At 37.1% G+C, this 18,319-nt stretch overlaps 1 protein-coding gene across 1 annotated transcript in view; it reads left to right on the plus strand.

Annotated features, from left to right (window-relative positions):
- Window positions 1–18,319, plus strand: part of Setdb2 (SET domain bifurcated histone lysine methyltransferase 2) — a 58,627-nt gene that overhangs the window by 17,374 nt on the left and 22,934 nt on the right. Inside the window, 8 exon segments of the mRNA XM_051195596.1 lie at window positions 4,013–4,573; window positions 6,493–6,609; window positions 8,202–8,371; window positions 9,488–9,653; window positions 10,362–10,461; window positions 10,953–11,043; window positions 13,306–13,643; window positions 16,544–16,632. Coding sequence (XP_051051553.1) covers window positions 4,013–4,573; window positions 6,493–6,609; window positions 8,202–8,371; window positions 9,488–9,653; window positions 10,362–10,461; window positions 10,953–11,043; window positions 13,306–13,643; window positions 16,544–16,632 — 1,632 coding nt within the window.

The raw sequence follows: 18,319 nt of genomic DNA on the forward strand, positions 1-18,319 counted from the left end.
ATAAGAATAGAACCTAAATTTTAAGTGTAATCATAGTACTTTGGTAGTAGTAGAGGTATGATCAAGGTCATCCTCAGCTCCATAGCAACTTCAAGACCTGTGTGGGCTATGTGAGACCCTGTCTCTAAAAACAGAAAACAAATGAAAAGAACCCAAAGTCCTAAAATAATAAGGATTAGATATCTTTGTGTTCCCATGGCATATATTATGACTGTCTTATTTAGGATATCTGTTGTTATAGTAAAATACCAAGACAAAAAGCAACTCAAGGAATTGGTTTATTTAGCTTGGAAGTTTTAGATCACAGCCCATCACTGAGGAAAATCAGGCAGGAACTTGAAGCAGAGGCCATGGTGGAAGTTGCTTTCTGGCTTACTACTCATGGCTTACTTCATTTGCTTTCTTGTACATCCCTAGACCATCTGCCCTGAGATGGCAGTACCCAAAGTGGTTTGGGCCCTCCCACATCAATCATTAATTAAGAAAATGCCCTATATATTTGCCTACAGTCCAGTCTTTTTATGTTTTTTTGTTTTTCCAGACAGGGTTTATCTGTGTAGCCCTGGCTGTCTTGGAACTCCCTCTGTAGACCAGGCTGGCCTCAAACTCAAGATTCACCTATCTCTGCCTCCCAAGTGCTGGGATTAAAAGCATGTGACATCACCACCCCGCCTACAGGCCAATCTTATGGAAACATTTTTCTCAATACTTCCTCATCACAAATATGTCTAAGTTTGTGTCAAGTTGACAAAAACCCAACTAACACATTTACTTTAAAAATTTATAATTTATTGTAAAAATTAATTCTCTACTAATTCTCCAAGAACTCTCATTGTAGTTTGTATTGCATCAGACACTGAGGAATTCTTTGATGATTAATGAAAAGTTTGTAAATGATCATTTCACCAAAGAGAGAGTGATAAACGTATTTATTAGAGAAAGATATTTTTAAAACAAGATGCTATTTTCATCTCTGGCACCTTGATACTTGCTGAGATATAACTTATTGTTCTGGATATTAGTAAATAGACAAGAGAGGGAGCATCAAACACTACACTTCTCCTGTTCTAGTTATGTACCAGGATAACTTGAGAATAAAGGAAGTTTCTTTGTGTAATAATTTCAGTCAGTGATATGACTCAGCAGGTAAGGTTACAAGCCTCAAACTTGACAACCCGAATTTGATCCCTGGTACCCACTTAATGGAAAGAGGACAGACTCCCAAAAGTAGTCTCCGACCTCCATGTGCACACACAATAAACAAATGTAAAAAAGGCCAAGTTTTTAAATATTGCAGCCCAGAGAAGTCAATGATGACATGTTGGTTTGGTTGTAAGTCTGCGTCCTTCATAGCCCAAACGAGGAGTAAGGCACCTCCCATCTAGTTGAGGTGAGGACATTATTTGGTTTTAAACCTCTAGTTTGTGGAGAAGCAATGGTCTTACAAAATGTATCAATATTAAATTGCTGTGAAAGTTTTTCCACACTTCAAATGATCACAAGGCCTAAGTGAAGTATTCATGACTGTTTGGCTGGAAATACCCAAACTCTGCTTATCAGTTTTTATCATCTCAAAGAGTGAGTTTTCAAGACATTGTATATCTCTTGGAAACTCACACCACTACCTGTGATTCATTTCTTCTTGTCCCCCTCCCCCACAAAATTTTGAACTTGAATCTTAGTTTCTAGGATTACCAATTAACTTACATTGTACTTAAGTAGAGAATTGAATTAAATAGCATCACCACTAGGTGGCATGAGCTAATTTCCAAAGTGTGATAAATGACAGAACAAGTGACAAAATTCAATTTTAACAGATATCATAAAACAAAGGGGAGGTTGCATTGATACTAGGTTAAAGGGAAAGAAAAAAAAATACTAGAATTAAGTATAGCATTAAGTTTGGGTTTGGACAAATAGATGATGTGAGTCATTGAAAAAAAAACTGAACTTTGTTAGAAACACCTACTGAATTGCTTTGGGTAAAAAGATGTGATGAGAGAAGCTTGCTTTAAAATACTGCAGAAGAAAGTGAATGGACAAGAGAAAGAAAAGAATAGAATAAATTAAAAATGTCAATAATTAGTAAAGCCTGGTCAAACTTAAAGGTTGAGACGGCCATATTAGTGAGGTTTCAGTTAATACTACTGACAGTAAAGAAAGAACTAAACTCCAATCTTTTTTGTGTAGGAGTAACTGGGCATCTTGAAGGGCTATGAATTACAGAGCAATCTTGGGCTCACATAAGAACTCAAAAATGTTTGGTCAGTGTGAATGATTAGAACAGCTGTGTCTATTGTTGGCATTTAACATTATCAAATTGGGATGTAGCTAATTGGTAGACCCCTGCCACCATGTACAAGGTCTGCTAGCCCTAGGATCAAAACAAAATGCCATTGTTATTGAAGTTAGAATTCCATTCTCCTACAGAAACTGGAATACTGATGCCCCCAAATTACTTTTGTTCCCCAAAAGCATTGTTTTCACATCCTTGAGAAAATTTTGTATGGAAGACATAGTAGGAAACTGGAAGGGATCATGAATGTTGGCCCCTCTCAGTAGTCCTCAGAGAAAGTGTAGGGAGGACTGGCAGTGCATCTGCCCATCATTAGATCCTGGAACAACTTTATATTCTCCCTGGTAGTGTGGAACTTTCTCAGGAAGAATTTGGGTTTTGTTAGTTTTTGCTGTTGTTTTTACCATTCTGTATTTCCAACCCAAAACCGTATGCATGCATGCTAAGATGCATTGTATCACTTAACTGCAAACCCAATCCTTCATGTTTTTCAAAGGAAGGCATGAATCATCATAGGCATGTGGCCTTATGCTTACTAGGAACTTTGACAGTGTAGTTATCTTCTATTGCAGAAGTTTGGATAATTTCCTTATTTGGTGAGATTTTTGTAGTTCTCAAAGGGATATCTGGGTCTTTATAAGAAAATATATTCTTGTATGTGACTATTTTTATTTACCAAGGATTTGTTGTTGTTATTTTAATGTGTAGCAGTAATTCCTCTTAAAGGGATGTAAGAATAATCAGGAACTTGGTCAAAGATTTATGTCTGAAGATGTTCATCAAAGCACTGACACAGAGACAAATTGGAGAAAGTTCCAACATAAAATTGTCAATAGTAACAGAAATTGGTTTACAGTAGTATAATGTGACTAACGGGAATGGTAGAGAGAGCTGTACACTGTGAAGTTGCTTCACTTAACCACTGATAATCGAGTGATGATTTGTAATCTCAGAGCATTCCATGTGTTTCAATGTCTATTACATATTAAAACACAGGTGTTTGGGGTTTTTTTTTAGACAAAAGCAATATATCTGTTTTAATATATAGTAGACATGTAGTAAAATAAAATTTAAACTTTGAAGAAGTTTAAAAATTGGGTTCAAGACAGGTGGTGGTGCATGCCTTTAATCCCAGCACTTGGGAAGCAGAGGCCAGCCTGGTCTACAAAGTGAATTCCAGGGCAGGGTTCAAAAAGCTACACAGAAAAACCCTATCGGGAAAAGAATAAAAAAGGTTTAAAGTACAAGAACTTTTATTTTCAGATTTCTTCCCCTTAAATTAAATATCATCCCATTTTCTTTTGTCAGTTTGCTATTGTTCTCAGAGTATCAATATGATTGACAGCTGGATTATATATTGTGGAGAAAAATCAGTTAAACAGTTGTTAGATGGAGGTTTTGTAAAGGATTCTTAACTAATTTTTCAGCTACCTTAGTTTTCTAGGCAAATCCCACATGAAGAAATGTTGGTTTTAGCCTATGCTAAGTGTATGTGTCAGAGCCTAGTAGAAAGTCACAGCTAGCTTAAACTTCCTGGAATGGTTTAAGTTACCTCTGATTTTTGAATGCCTTGAGAATCTATAAAATGTTTCAGAGTCTGAGTTATCTTACTGCTGTCCAAGAAGATATAGTAATTGCCACATTAGTGCACAGTGTTTTAAAAAAAATGAAGCTCGATTATAAATTTGACATACTAATATTAATTTATTCTATTAGGTCTACAGGAAACAAAGCATCTCTCCCTGAGAACAGTAAAGCTACAGACCTGGGAGAGGAGGGATCCCCTTCAAGTGTGTCTTTCCATAGGCACGTCTGCTCCAGTGCTTGTCTGATGGAAACACCACTGTCCTTGAAGGGAGAAAACCCTCTACAGCTACCCATCAGGTGTCACTTCCAAAGACGACATGCAAAGACAAACTCTCATTCTTCTGCTCTTCATGTGAATTATAAAACCCCCTGTGGTCGGAGTCTGCGAAACATGGAGGAAGTTTTTCATTACCTTATTGAGACAGAGTGTAACTTTTTATTCACAGACAACTTTTCTTTCAATACTTATGTCCAGTTGACTCGGAATTACCCAAAGCAAGATGCAGTTGTTTCTGATGTGGATATTAGTCATGGAGTGGAATCAGTGCCAATTTCTTTCTGTAATGAAATTGACAGTAGGAAACTTCCACAGTTTAAGTACAGGAAGACAGTATGGCCCCGAGCATACTACCTAAACTTTTCCAGCATGTTTTCTGATTCATGTGACTGTTCTGAGGGATGCGTAGACATGTAAGTGAAAAACATGGTATTTCAGTCCCTCGATGTAGACACATTTGTTTAATCCAAGTGTATACCAGGTTGTCATCCTGGCTGTCTAAACCCTGTGCACAAATTGTCTGAAATAAATGAAAAGACAGAATTTCATTAACTGTAGCTCTTTGCCAAAAATGGTAATTTGAAATTTATTTCTTCTAAGGATGAGTATTCCCTTTTATGTAGTAGCACAGTTATAATAGCAATTATAGAGCTGTTTGTGAGTACTACACATGTCCAAACACTTTAAATACACTCATTCTCTTTATCATCACAAAAATCTGTGTGGTAGGTAATACATTTCTGTCATGCTAATAAGGAAATTAGTCTCAGAAACAAATTCAAAGAGGTCATAGCAGACAGATTGGAGAGGCAGTATTAGAACCTTTTTTCCTAATTTCTATGTCACTTGTTATATTTTGCTTTTACAAATTAAGTATCATTACCAGCTAGTTTTTTGGAATTTCAGTGTGCTTACAACTGTCATTCTTTAATATTGTATTGACATTCCATCAAGAAAATGAAAACATGGAGAAACATTTTATTTTAAAGGTGTGTGTAATACATATGCATCTGTAAGTTTTCTGGTAATAGAATAGATTTGTGTTATATATATGATAACTCTATGCAAATTTAGCTACTTATACTAAGTAAAAGTAAAAGGGAAATTATTTTATTTCAGTTATTCTCTCATCATCAGAGAGGTTTATTCAAGGACTCCTGAATGCTTAAAATCTTGTATTAGAAACAAAGTTTATTTATTTGTGTTTCTTCTACATGCTCTGAAACATTGCAGGTAGCTTGATCTGATAATTAGTATGGCTATTGAGTGACTAACTGGCTGGTAAACCATGGATCTGCCTGTCATTTTTTATTTCATATTGAGAAGATGGTGAAAACTATCTACGCTACAGCAGTTCTTTCCTTTAAAGTAGCTTCAGTACCTATGGTCAACTGTAGTTTAAAAGTATTGTGCTGGAGAGGTATTTCAGAGGATAAGAGAGGACTAGATGCTCTTCCAGAGGACCCAGATTCAGTACCTGCCCCTCCCCCTATGGCAATTCAAATCTAGCACCAAGAGATCCACTACTGTCCCCAGGCAACAAGTGTCATGCACACAAGTGGTGCATAGTATTGCATTCTGACAAAACACCCATATATAAATAATAATAATGATAAACATTAGGTGGAGAGTTCCATATATACTTAATTCATACATTTTATGCCCCACTCAATCCCGCTTGGATTGTGAATCATCTTTGTCCACACTGTTCATGACCTTCCACTTAGTCATGAAACAGTCACATTGATTATCAGATCAAGTGTCATACTTGCAATACATTCAGGTAAGACTTATTTTACTTAATAATGGTCCCAAAGGACACAAGTAATAATATGCAGGAAAATAAAGCATGCAAGGACAGATTAATTCTGGTATTATGTGGCAGTTTTTCAGAGTATTGGCAAAAGCACAAATAGATAGACTTTGGTACTAATACAAGGTTTTAAGCATTTTGGGATCCTTGACTATACCTCTCTACTAATGAGGGAATAACTATTAAAATAATCTATAATAGAAGAGCAGAACTAAGGCTATCAACAAAGAAGCATCTGAAGAGTAAAACACCCATTTTGAAAAATTAAAACCCATATAATTAAATGTCTGTTGCATGATCATATAGTTCAGTGCAGTTTATATTAGTTGTAATAAGCTTTTGGTTGATACTGTTTTCCACATCACCTATTGTGTTTAGAGGAGTTTCCATATAGTCCTTGAGCAGAAACCTGTCTTATAAATAAAAGTACTGTGTTTTTAAATGTCATTTACACTTTTACCAAATCTCATAATTTGATCTTTTTTATTTTGACTTATCTATCTACTTCCTTTCTTTTAGAAAAAAATGTCCATGTCTTCAGTTGACAGCAAAAAATGCTAAAGCATGTCCCTTGTTACCTGATGGAGTGTGTACTGGATATAAATACAAAAGACTGCAGAGACTCATACCTACTGGGTGAGGGACCTTAGTGATTTGTTACAGGGTGTGTGTGTCTGTGAAGGATAGCACTTTTGTATGTTGTGTGCATGCTGGGGTGGTACCTGTGCCTGTGCATGCACACAAACATGGGAGCCAGAGGTTAAAACTGGATGTTTTCCTCAGTCACCATCCATCTTATTTATTTTTTCAGATAAGTTCTCTCACTGAGACTGGAGCTTCCTAGTTTGGCTAGACTGGCTGGTCAGCTGCCCTCCCCCAATCTGGGGTTACATATATGTTCCACCATGCCCAGCTTTTATATGAGTTCTAAGGGTCTGAACTCCACTCTTTATGCTTTCATGGCAAGCATTTTAACCACTGATCCATCTCCCCAGGCCCAGAGAGTACTTCCTTTTAATATGGTCTACATTCTTACAGGTTTTGTTTATATTTGTTCCTAATACTGAAAATCTAAATTACTAAGAGGTAATAACATGCAAGCATATTCTTAGAAATGGAAGTCAGAGACCACACATACATCAGTATATACTCAAACACTCATCTGCTTCAAGCCTAGAATTACAGGAAATGAGTGACTCTGAGTAGCCATTTTCCCATTAAAACATCTGCCTCCCACATGTGCTGGATGATACTGAGTTCAAAACCAGCCAGAACTACATAGGGAAGCTATTTCAAAAGCATATGAAAGGACTAAGGAGCTAGATAACTCAATGGGAAATAGCATGAGGACCTGAGTTTAAATACTCGGAACTTATCTAAGAGGCTGTGTGTGCCTGTAATCCCAGAGCTATTAGAAGCTGAAGATAACAGGACCTCTGGGGTTTGCTGGCCCTGGCTTGGCTTTAGGTTCAATGAAAAGAGTGAAGAGGTCCTGTCTCAAGGGACTAAAGCAGAGCAAGACACCTGACATCCTTCTCTGGCTTCTATGTGTGTGTGTGTGTGTGTGTGTGTGTGTGTGTGTGTGTGTGTGTATGGCTGTGTGCAACACACACGAGCATGACTACACACATGCGCACTAATAATATTAAAATGTATATTTATTAAAAGAAGAACTGAATGTAGGAAACTAATTTGTCAGTTGATAATTTTCAGCCTATCAAAATAGATGCTAAGTAATAACACCTTATAGAACTAGAATTAAAAGAGTTTGTATTTCCTTTACACATTTAAAAAGCTAACATTTATTGAGCAACATGTTACATATCTGGTAAATATTATGGTGTAGATGTTGATGAAGCAGCCCTGTGGGTTAAGCTCTGTTATATAAACTTCTCATTTCAGATTGGAAAGATGGCTCAGTGATCAAGACTCAGGTTCAAATTCCAGCACCCACCTGAGGGTTCACATTGGGCTGTGCTTCTGGTCTCAGGGATCCAGTGCCCTCATTTGGTTTCTGAAGGCACTAGGCATGCAGATGGTGCAGTTATGTACACAGGCAAAAACTCATGTATATAAAAGTAAATAAATGAATAAAAATAAACTATTTTAAAACAGAAACTATAGCTAGTAACCCAGGCAATCTAGCCCTAAGCTTTTGCACTTATCTCAATTTAACTACTAGTTAAATGAAATAGCAATTTATGTTGTCTTTTGTGTATTATTTACAGCATTTATGAGTGCAACCTTTTGTGCAAGTGTAACCGTCAGTTGTGTCAAAACCGAGTTGTCCAACATGGTCCCCAGGTGAGGCTACAGGTGTTCAAAAGTGAGAAGAAGGGCTGGGGAGTACGCTGCCTGGATGACATTGACCGAGGGACATTTGTGTGCATTTATTCAGGTAAAGCAAAGACTTGTTTTCTAATTACTTTTCCTAGTTGGATCTGTATACATCTGAATATAGATTGTCCTAGACAGCCATTGGCATTTTTAGCAAGGTGCTGAACAAAAAGATGTAGGAGGAGCACTAAAGGAGACAAGTGACTGGATCCTGGGTCCCAAAGAGCTAAGATGCCATTGGTACTTCAGGAAGGGAAAGCTCTATTTCACTAATGCTCAAGACTTACAAGGCACATTGTCTTCATAGCTACAGATGCTCTGGGGTAAGGGAAGGAACATTCTAAATAAGAACTAAATGACTCACTAAGGTAAAAACTCCTTAATGTTTTTCACAAGTTAATATTGTAATGAGTATTTGCTTATGGTGATTCACACTGTTACTTTAATCATGTTACTTACTTAGTTTCAGGGACTCCAGAATAGTCAGTCATGCATGAATCTGTCATACACCACTGACATGCATACACTACCTAGCCTACCTAGACATTTGTCCTATTTCTCTGGCTAACCGTTGAGTGGGAGCTGTCTCTGCACCCTAAGAGGTGTCTAGGAAAGCGTTATTGGCAGTGTCTGCAGAGCTTAGAACATATACCCAAAGGTGACCTAAAAAGATGAGTGGGAATATCTAGTCACTAATTCTACCTGAGAAGGGAGTATAATTTTGACTCTGAAAAGAAAATCCATTAAATGAGACAAAGATTTTAATATTAAACTGAATATGGTAAGTAGACTGTCACACATTTTAAATAGGTCAGTTTTCAGAAGAGTTTAAGGTTTCAAACTGAAAATTTAAGTGTTTACTTTTCATTATCTAGAGCACTTTATTTGTTTTTGTTTTACATTACTGTGGATCTTTCTTTTTAAAATACCAGAATGAACTGGTGCTTCTTTCAGATCATATTTATTATGAATGTAAGACAGAAGTCTCCCATTAGTCTTTTTATAGTGTCTTGGAATGGTTTTCTTGGATGAGTTACCTAGATTCTAAAATTTTTAGGGTGAGTTTCTTTTCTAGAAATACAGTGCACTTAGCCTCAAGTCTTTATTTACAAAGAACAGATGCCTACCTGTTGGTAGTGGTTGTTTCCTGTTTTGATCACTGTCTGTTGTATTTCAGGAAGATTATTAAGCAGAGCCACTCCTGAGAAACCAAATGCCGATGGAAATGGAAGAGAACAACAGAACATTGTGAAAAATACATTTTCCAAAAAGAGGAAACTACAAGTTGAATGTTCAGAGAAATGTCCTCCTAACTTTAGCAGTGATATCAATGAACCTGTTATGTAAGTAAGAACTTCCATATGGTATACCCCCTTGTTATGGATCAGGAGTGTTTGGGCTTTTCCCCCCTCTATGTCTCTCCATTTCTCTCCTCTAAACATCCTCTTGCTGCACAAATAAAGTTTAACAAATCTAGAAGTCTTACAGCTTCACCTTAAAAATCTAGCCAACACATTTCCTTTGGTACCCATTTCTGAATTCATGGTGGGTAACTTTCATCTGGCTCTTTATGAATGTTATACATTTTAATTTTATTTTTGTATCACCATTCTATTTGGTAAGTTTTATTAGGGTCCCTTTTTTTAAAAAACACATTTTAAAGTTATTGGTATCTAGTGATTACCTTTTCTTTCCTCTATTAAGTAGTGTAGATGTGATATATATAGATTAATTTATTTTTTTATATTTTAGTTTTAATTTATGTGTATGGGTGTTTGGCCTTACCACTTTTGTACCTGGTGCACTCAGGGGAAGTAGGTTTTGGATCCCCAGGGACTGGGGATGGTGAGCTGCCATGTGGGTGCTGGGAATTGAACCCAGATCGTCTGGAAAAGAAACTAGTGCTCTTAACCAATGAGCCATCTCTCCAGTCCCTAGATTAATTTCTAACAATAATGGAAGTTTGTAAAGTAGTGATATCACCTATACTTTATAGTCTAATAAAATAAACTTTTAGTGATATACAGAATAACTTTTCTTTTCCTTTTCAGGGAAATGAACTACAGAAATATTTCAAGAACTCAGCGTCATTCAGTCATTAGAAGCCCTAAATTCAAGACAGCTGTTTTTTATTATGATGAGAAAAACATGGTAAAGACAAGATCAAACTGAGCATAGTGGCATGCCTGCAATGCTAGTGCTTGGGAGACCAATTCAGGAGGATCATGAGTTTGAAGTCAACTTGGGCTCCATAGCAAGACACTGTCTTGAAAAACAAAAGACATTAACCATTATTTTACCTTTCTAGCCTTTACTTAAATGTTTAGACTGCATAATACTATGTAGGATTTATTTTATTTTTTTGAACATACAAGCTATTCAAGTCTGAGATACAGACAAATTTATTATATTTTTTAGCCGAGATAATATCTGACAATTGTTGTAGCTTATTAAAATGCCTAGAAATAGACAGTGTAAAAGAGGCACATGTGTTGGCTCCTTACAATACCAGCTTTGTAGCTTTTCGGAACTAACCTAATGTGCATGGCCTGTAAAGAGTGATAGTTAGTGAAAGAGGCCTTACTGCTGAGTACTTTTTCCTGACTTAGAGAGCACAGCTGTCTTTCTTACTTTCTTTGAAGGGATTTGTTTCCTCAGAGTCTGCTGCCTCTGAAGATAAGAATGGATTTAAACCAGCTCAAGAACACATAAACTCTAAAGCTAGAGCTCACGGTAGGCTTCATTTCCATATGACTGTCTTCCTTGCCTCTTTGTCCCTTTTGTTCAATATATACCACTTCTTTCCATAGACTTTATAACATTGATGGGGTTGTCATGGGGAAACTGGTAAACTGTACTCCAAATCTGGCCTGTCATATGTTAATTATGGTTGATAAAAGAATACTTTTTACATTTTTAAACAGTTGAAAACCAGATGGTGCATAATATTTCATGACCTTTGAGAATTATAAGAACTTACAACATGAGTGTCTGTAAGTTTTAGTGGAATATAGCTACAGACATTGGTTTACATGTTTCTACTTTCCCTCTATGTCAGCCTAATTGAATAGTCACAACAGAGTTCATATGACTTCTAAATACTTGCTGACTAGTGCTACATTTACAGGAGTTTGCAAACTTCTGGTCTGCTTTTAGCAATGACCTACTGCTTGTCAGGAGGGGTAGAGTGGATGGCTCTGACTGTGTGGTTCTGAGGTGTCTGTGATTTTGGAAGCGCTAGCCAAAGCAGCCACACTTCAAGTCTTCCTTTTGGACTCTTAAAGATACATTATTCTAGTAGTTCTGCCCACACCACTGTGTAGGATCCTCAGTGTAATGCTACCAAGGGTACAAAATCTCCCTCCACAGAGGACTGTCTCAGAGTACAGCCTCTGTGTGATAAATGTTACAGCTTGGGGACAGACCTGGGTTTAGGAACTTTTGTATTTTGATGGATCCCTTAATAAAGAGATACGGATGACAGATGCCCTGTTTTGGAGAACAGGCCTGCCACTGCTGCCTCTTGTCCCATTTCATACCCTTAATCTGCAACTCAACTCCCCACCTAGAGTTAAAGGATAGATTGCTGGAGGTAAGATTGCTCCTGACTGAGAGATTCTATTAAGAATGAGCATTTTACATGATATACATGGTCCATAATGAGTGTGGTTGCTTTGACTCTCTATGTTCACCAGTTGCTAAATATATGTAGCATGCAGTCCAAATAACAACACCATATAGCTAGTAGAAACTATCAGAAATCTTTACAAGTACTGGAGGATCAACATCTATATGATAATGACTTAACCATGAGCCTTTATTGTTTAGTAAGTAGAATTTCTTTCTAAAATATTTTAAATTAATAGTTACATATATTTATAAGTATGGTATGGCATTTAGTATACAGTGTGTAATGATCATTTACCTCAAGGATTTGTTACTTCTTGATATTGGGAACATTTAAAATTGTCCTTATTGGCTATTTGAAAATATACCATTAATTATAGCCAACCATTGCTATTTTACTCTGCTACTTGGGACATTAGAATTACACCTCCTATCCTACTGTACCCATGCACTTATTAGCCATCTTATTCTGTTCCCTCTTCCTCAGATCCTTCTCTGGCTCTAGTTACCACTGTTCTGCATTAACTTTTTTTTTTAAGAAAAACAGGAAAATATCTTCAAAGATTTTTTTTTGCCTCCCCCCTCCTTTAAAAAAAATATTTATCCATTTATTTGAGGGATAGAAATGTTCACATGCCCTGACATGCCAAGGTCAAAGGTCAGCTTTTGGGAATCTGTTCTTCCTCCCACCACAAGGGGTGCCAGGGATTGAACTCAGGACTTTACATTTGGCAGCAAGTACTCTCACCCACCGTACCATATCTTCAGCCTAAGATCAACTTTTAAACTAAGTATAATTTGGTGGGGCATGAGTGGGTTGGTTTTTTTTTTTTTTTTTTTTTTTTTTACCTTGAGTTTAGTTACTCTATCTAACATGTATTCATACTTTGGATGTTCACAAAGAATTAGTTCCATTTTGGATACAAAAACTAAGCTCAACACCTTAATTGGTTTATAAAAGTACAATTTTTGACTGGTCGTTTAAAAAAGGCACCAAACATCAGTATGTGCAAGCCCTTGGAAATGCAGTTGTTTTTGCTGGAGTTCGAAAAAAAAGAACTCCTGACAGAGTTTTCTTAGAACTATGGCATGTTAAAGGCCTCGCTCCTCTTTTTGTTATTCAAATCGAGAATATACTTAAGTGCAGACTCTAGAGTCAATGGATGGAAAGCCACCTTTTTTTTGGATTTGATATAAATACATTGATGAGGAAGCAACAGTAGATTTATTAAAAGATGTGATGCCATAGAAAGAAAATGTGTGATAAGGATTAGTGCTAATTAAAGTAACTGTCATCTAACTTAATCTTAGTACTGTGATTCAACCAAGTATATGCCCTGACAATTCCTTCCTAACAATGTCTACTAGAGGACTTAAGTTCAAACCAATTTGGATATTCTGAAGACAAACAGCTGATTGAATTAAACATGATAGATATAACTAAAAGTAGAGAAGACGCTTCACCAGATGGCAGGTGTAAGCACATAGCCACATTGAATAATGAGAATATTAAAAAGGTGCTTGAAGTTCCAGTAAAAAAGTCCCAAGAAGAATCTGCAGCCTCTCACGATCAACAGGTCTTCTGTGATGAAGAATTGCCAAGTGAAAGGACAAAGACACCACCACCTTCTCTAACAAGGCTCAGTAAAGAGAATATATTTCTATTGGATGCTTCCAAAGAAGGAAACGTGGGCCGTTTCCTTAATGTGAGTATCAGGATTGATTCCTATCTCTAAGCACTCCTTTCCTTAAAATTTATCAGGAAGATGGGATTAATAGATTGTAAAGACAGACTGGTTCATTCCTCTGTTTGTGTACCTCTGTATGCTACTTCTTGATGCTTAATTCCTACTGCTAATTTGGGAATGACTAGGGTGTCTTGGGGGATCATACTAATTAATATAAATTGCTTGAAAGTACTTACCATAAAGTAATCATTTGCATTAGAAAACTTAAGAAATGGCTGAGCATGGTGACTCATGCCTGTAATCCCAGCACTTCTCAGGCTGAAGCAGGAGGATTCCCTGAGTTTTAGACAAGCCTGGGCTACAGTATGAAAACCTGTCTTTAAAACAAAACAAAACGAAACATAAAGCCATGGAAAAATAAACACATCGGCCAGTTTCCAGGGCTGGGGAGATGGCTCAGTCAGTAAAGTGATTGCCAAGCATGAAGACCTGAGTTTTGATCCTAGCACCCACTAAAAATCTGGTGTGGCAATAGGCATGCCTGTAACCCCCAGCACTCTTGGGAATGGAAACAGACTTGCTAGATCCAATGTCAGTGAGAGGTGGTATCTCAAGGGATTATGGTGGAGCACGAGAAAGCTGCATAACCAACCTCTGGCTTCCACATGTACATCCACAGACGTGTACCTGTGTACACACATGCACACAATACCACACACAGTACATCATATACAGACACACACATACACCCAAAAAAAGGCAGCATCATGACATGCACTAGCAGCAGGGAGAAGACAGGAAGATGTTGGGGCTTACTGGCTGGTTTAGCCAATCATCAACCTCCAAGTTCAATGAGACCTTGTCTCAAAAAGTAAGGTTATAAAGTTATTACATGTATGAAAAGGTAAGGTGAAGAACAATCAAGACATCTGACATTTGACTTCCAGCTTCCATAGATAGGTTCATATACACATACATCAAACACACAGTTTTCAAATTCATTTGTCTAAGTTGCACAAAATAATTGAATAGGAAAATAATCATCATTGAAACTAAGTGATGGATATATTCGAGAGTATTGGAGAGATTTGGTATCTTTGTGAGTCTTGTTGATAGTAATAGATGTCAACATTGAGAAGACAGTGGGCAGCTAAAAAGTGCTGGAATGGTGGTATTGAGAGTAATGTCATGTTGCAAGCCTAGGAAAAGTTACATGGCATGCTATGTTGAGAGAAATTGATTGCTTATACATGTCTCCTCTTCAGAGGTACTGGTTTGGATTAGGATACAAGGATTAGATTGTATACACTCTCGTGTTAAAACTCTGTCAACACTTTTGCTTGTTTTCAAGGCCCTTTCTATGTATGTATGTATGTAATTCTGTTTTTTGGGAACAGAGTTTTCTCTGTGTAGCCCTGGCTGTCCTGGAACTTACTATGTAGATCAGGCTGGCCTCAAACTCAGAGATCTGTCTGCCTCTGCTTCCCAGTGCTGGAATTAAACCACTGCCCAGCCAAGGCCTTCTCTTGAAAAGTATTGTGCTGCCAACTTCCCTGACTCAATTGTGTGGCTCTTGTTTATTCTGCCCCTACCCCCTACCCCTGCTCTGCTAATGCAAGTGAATGCATATGTTGTTCTCTTTTGTACAGCTTATTCACTTAATGAGTGTGTGTGAGTGCATGGGTGCTTGACTGCATGCACATGTGTGCCTGTGTGTTTAGGAGCCAGAGATCAGTTTTGAGTGTTGTTCCTTTAGTGCCATTCACCTTGGTTTTTTAAAACAAGGTTACTCATTGGTTTGCAGCTTACCAATCAGGCTGGGCTGTCTGGCAGCAAGCCCCAGGGATCTTCTTTCTCTGCCTCTCTATCCCTGATAGAACAAGCTTGTGCCACCACACCTGGCTTTTTCCCGTAGGGTCTAGGGATTGAACTCAAGTCTACTTGCTTACATAGCAATACACTACTAATTGAGTTCTCTCTCTCTCTCTCTCTCTCTCTCTCTCTCTCTCTCTCTCTGTGTGTGTGTGTGTGTGTGTGTGTGTGTGTGTGTGTGTGTGTGTGTGCGCGCGCATGTAGTTCTAGTTGTTCTGAAACTTGTTTTGTAGACAAGGCTGGCCTCTAACTCAGAGAGAGATCGGTCTGCCTCTGCCTCCTAAGTGCTGAATTTAAAAGTGTGTACCACCACTGCCCTGCTTGAGCTATCTCTTATACTTACTTTTTGAGTTAACAATATACTATCCTGAAGATCAGTATGTGTCAGTACACAGGAGCTCCTGATTTTTTTCTTTTTTTATATTTAGTTATTTATTTTCTATGTGGCCTGGGGATACATACATGCCACTTGAATGTGTGGAGGTTAGGGAACTGCTTGGAGAGTTGGTTCTCCCCCTTTTACCATGTAAGTTCCAGGAATCAAACTCAGGTTATCAGGCTTGTTGACAAATGCCTTTACACACTGAACTATCTCCATGGCCATGATTCTTCTTATTAGCATGTTTCTCCCTTTATGCGGCATAGAATTCTATTATGTCACTATTAAATAGCTCCCTATAGGTGGGTATTATTTCCAAATGTTTAAAAACTGTTTATTAACAACCTTACATATCTGTCAGATGGCTCTGTACAATACATTTTTAATATAGTGTTGTTGAGTTGAATGATAAATGTATTTATAATAATATTAAGTACTGACAAACAATATATTTCAAGATATCTAAGTGGTTTTACTGAATAGCTTTCTGCTATTAACTACACTGTTAAGAGATGTGGTAGATTGCATATTACCTAAAATGAGAAAGACAAAATAAGTGAGATGTGTAGGAAACAATGGTATTCACATACTTTAAATAGCAAGGTTTTAAATTTTAGACTGTCTAACCTTTGTGTTTAATTCTTTTTTCTTTTTTCTTTTTTAACAGCACAGTTGTTCCCCGAATCTCTGCATACAGAATGTTTTTGTAGAAACACATGACAAGAATTTTCCATTGGTCGCCTTCTTTACCAACAGGTTTTAATTGTTTTGCTTATACAATTTAATGCTGCACCTATGGTTTTTAAACTAATAAATATGAAAAAAGTATAAAAAGATGAAACATAACCCCAAATTTCTGGTATCTTAAAACAGTCAGTTATCCTAAACTATTAATTATTAGTAAAAATTTGAACACTTGGGATTTCTACTTTTATTCTCATTTAGAATTAATTTCTTAAGGGGCCAAGGACATCAGATTACACTGGTCAGTTCAGGGGAACAGGAACATTGCTGTATCCTTTTTGTTTTTATCAGCAGAGTTCTTATTTTTATTGTGCATACTCAGAAAATAGTATTAAAACAAACTTCAGTGTGTAATAGTATAATTTGATTTATTGCTAAATACATTTTTTTTTTTACAGTTAATAAAATTGTATATGTTGGAGAAAACCTGCAGTAATTCTGCAGAAGAGATTCAGTTAGCTTTTTTGTTGCTTTTGTGATAGGGTCTTGCCATTTACCCTTTACTGACCTGGTACTCAAGACATAGTCCAGGTTGGTCATGAACACATCTGTCTGTCTGTTTATCTATCTATCTACCTACATACCTATCTATCTGTCATCCATCTATCTTGTTTTGAGACAGTGTTTCTTTGTGTAATCTGCTAGAACTCAGATCTGCCTGCCTCTGCCTCTCAAGTGCTGGGATTGAGGGCCTCACCTAGACCTTTACTTTTCTTTTTTTTTAAAGATAATTTCTTTATCTACTTCAAATTTAATCCCAGTTCCACAGAAAGGTTTAATAATCTGTAGAATTGTTTAAAAGTATTAGTATGAAAATGTGAGAGTTTTATTTATGAAGAAACAGGATGTTTAACATGTGTTAAACAGCTTTTTAAAAGTAAAGTAACTTGTAGGCTGGGATATAGCCAGGCCTTAGAACACCCAACACACACAAAGGTATTGCTCTGACAGAAAGAGTGGATGAGTCCTGCCAAGTTGAGGTGTAGTCAGTGCTGTGAGACAGCATGTCATGGATCGCTATGGCTTTGCATGCATCATTTTAGGACAAATGACAAGTGACTGGCCATCAAATACATATGACACTTACACTCGAATTTCCAGGAAAGAGCAAATGCCAACTATCATAAAAGGGTCAATGTTATATCATTACATGATTATCGTAGCTAGGTAGAGAGGTTGAGGAAACCAGTGGGACTAGCCTATACCTACACAAAGAACACTTCTTAGACAGGCTAATGCCAGGTGATACAGACACACAGTATTGTTTGCATATATCATGTTCACAGTTAGTTGTGTCCATAGAAGAGAGACAGGTACTGAAGGACCCCAGGATGCAGATCCTGCTATTCAGACAGCAAGGTTTATTTAGCAACTTCCTGCAGGTTCCTTCTGATTCTGAAAGCAGTTATCTCTGACTGCCTGGTCTGCCAGAGATGGAATAATCAATCAGCTTAGAGTCCAGCACAACAATGAGTCCCAATTTAGAGGTGCTAAAATGGCCACAAGCAAAATTACATTGAATGAGGAGTACACTGTCTTCCATAGTTCTTAAAAATGTAGGAGAAAAATACAAGAAGAAAAATATTGAGAAAAAAATAGCAAATGGTTTTAATTCCCAAAATCATTGCCCAAAGGAAAACATTAATATCCTGAAGTAAAAATAGCAATTGAATAAGAAAACTATCCCATATAAGGAATA

The sequence above is a fragment of the Phodopus roborovskii genome, unplaced genomic scaffold, assembly GCF_943737965.1.
Source record: "Phodopus roborovskii unplaced genomic scaffold, PHOROB, whole genome shotgun sequence".
In the NCBI taxonomy this organism is placed as follows: domain Eukaryota; kingdom Metazoa; phylum Chordata; class Mammalia; order Rodentia; family Cricetidae; genus Phodopus; species Phodopus roborovskii.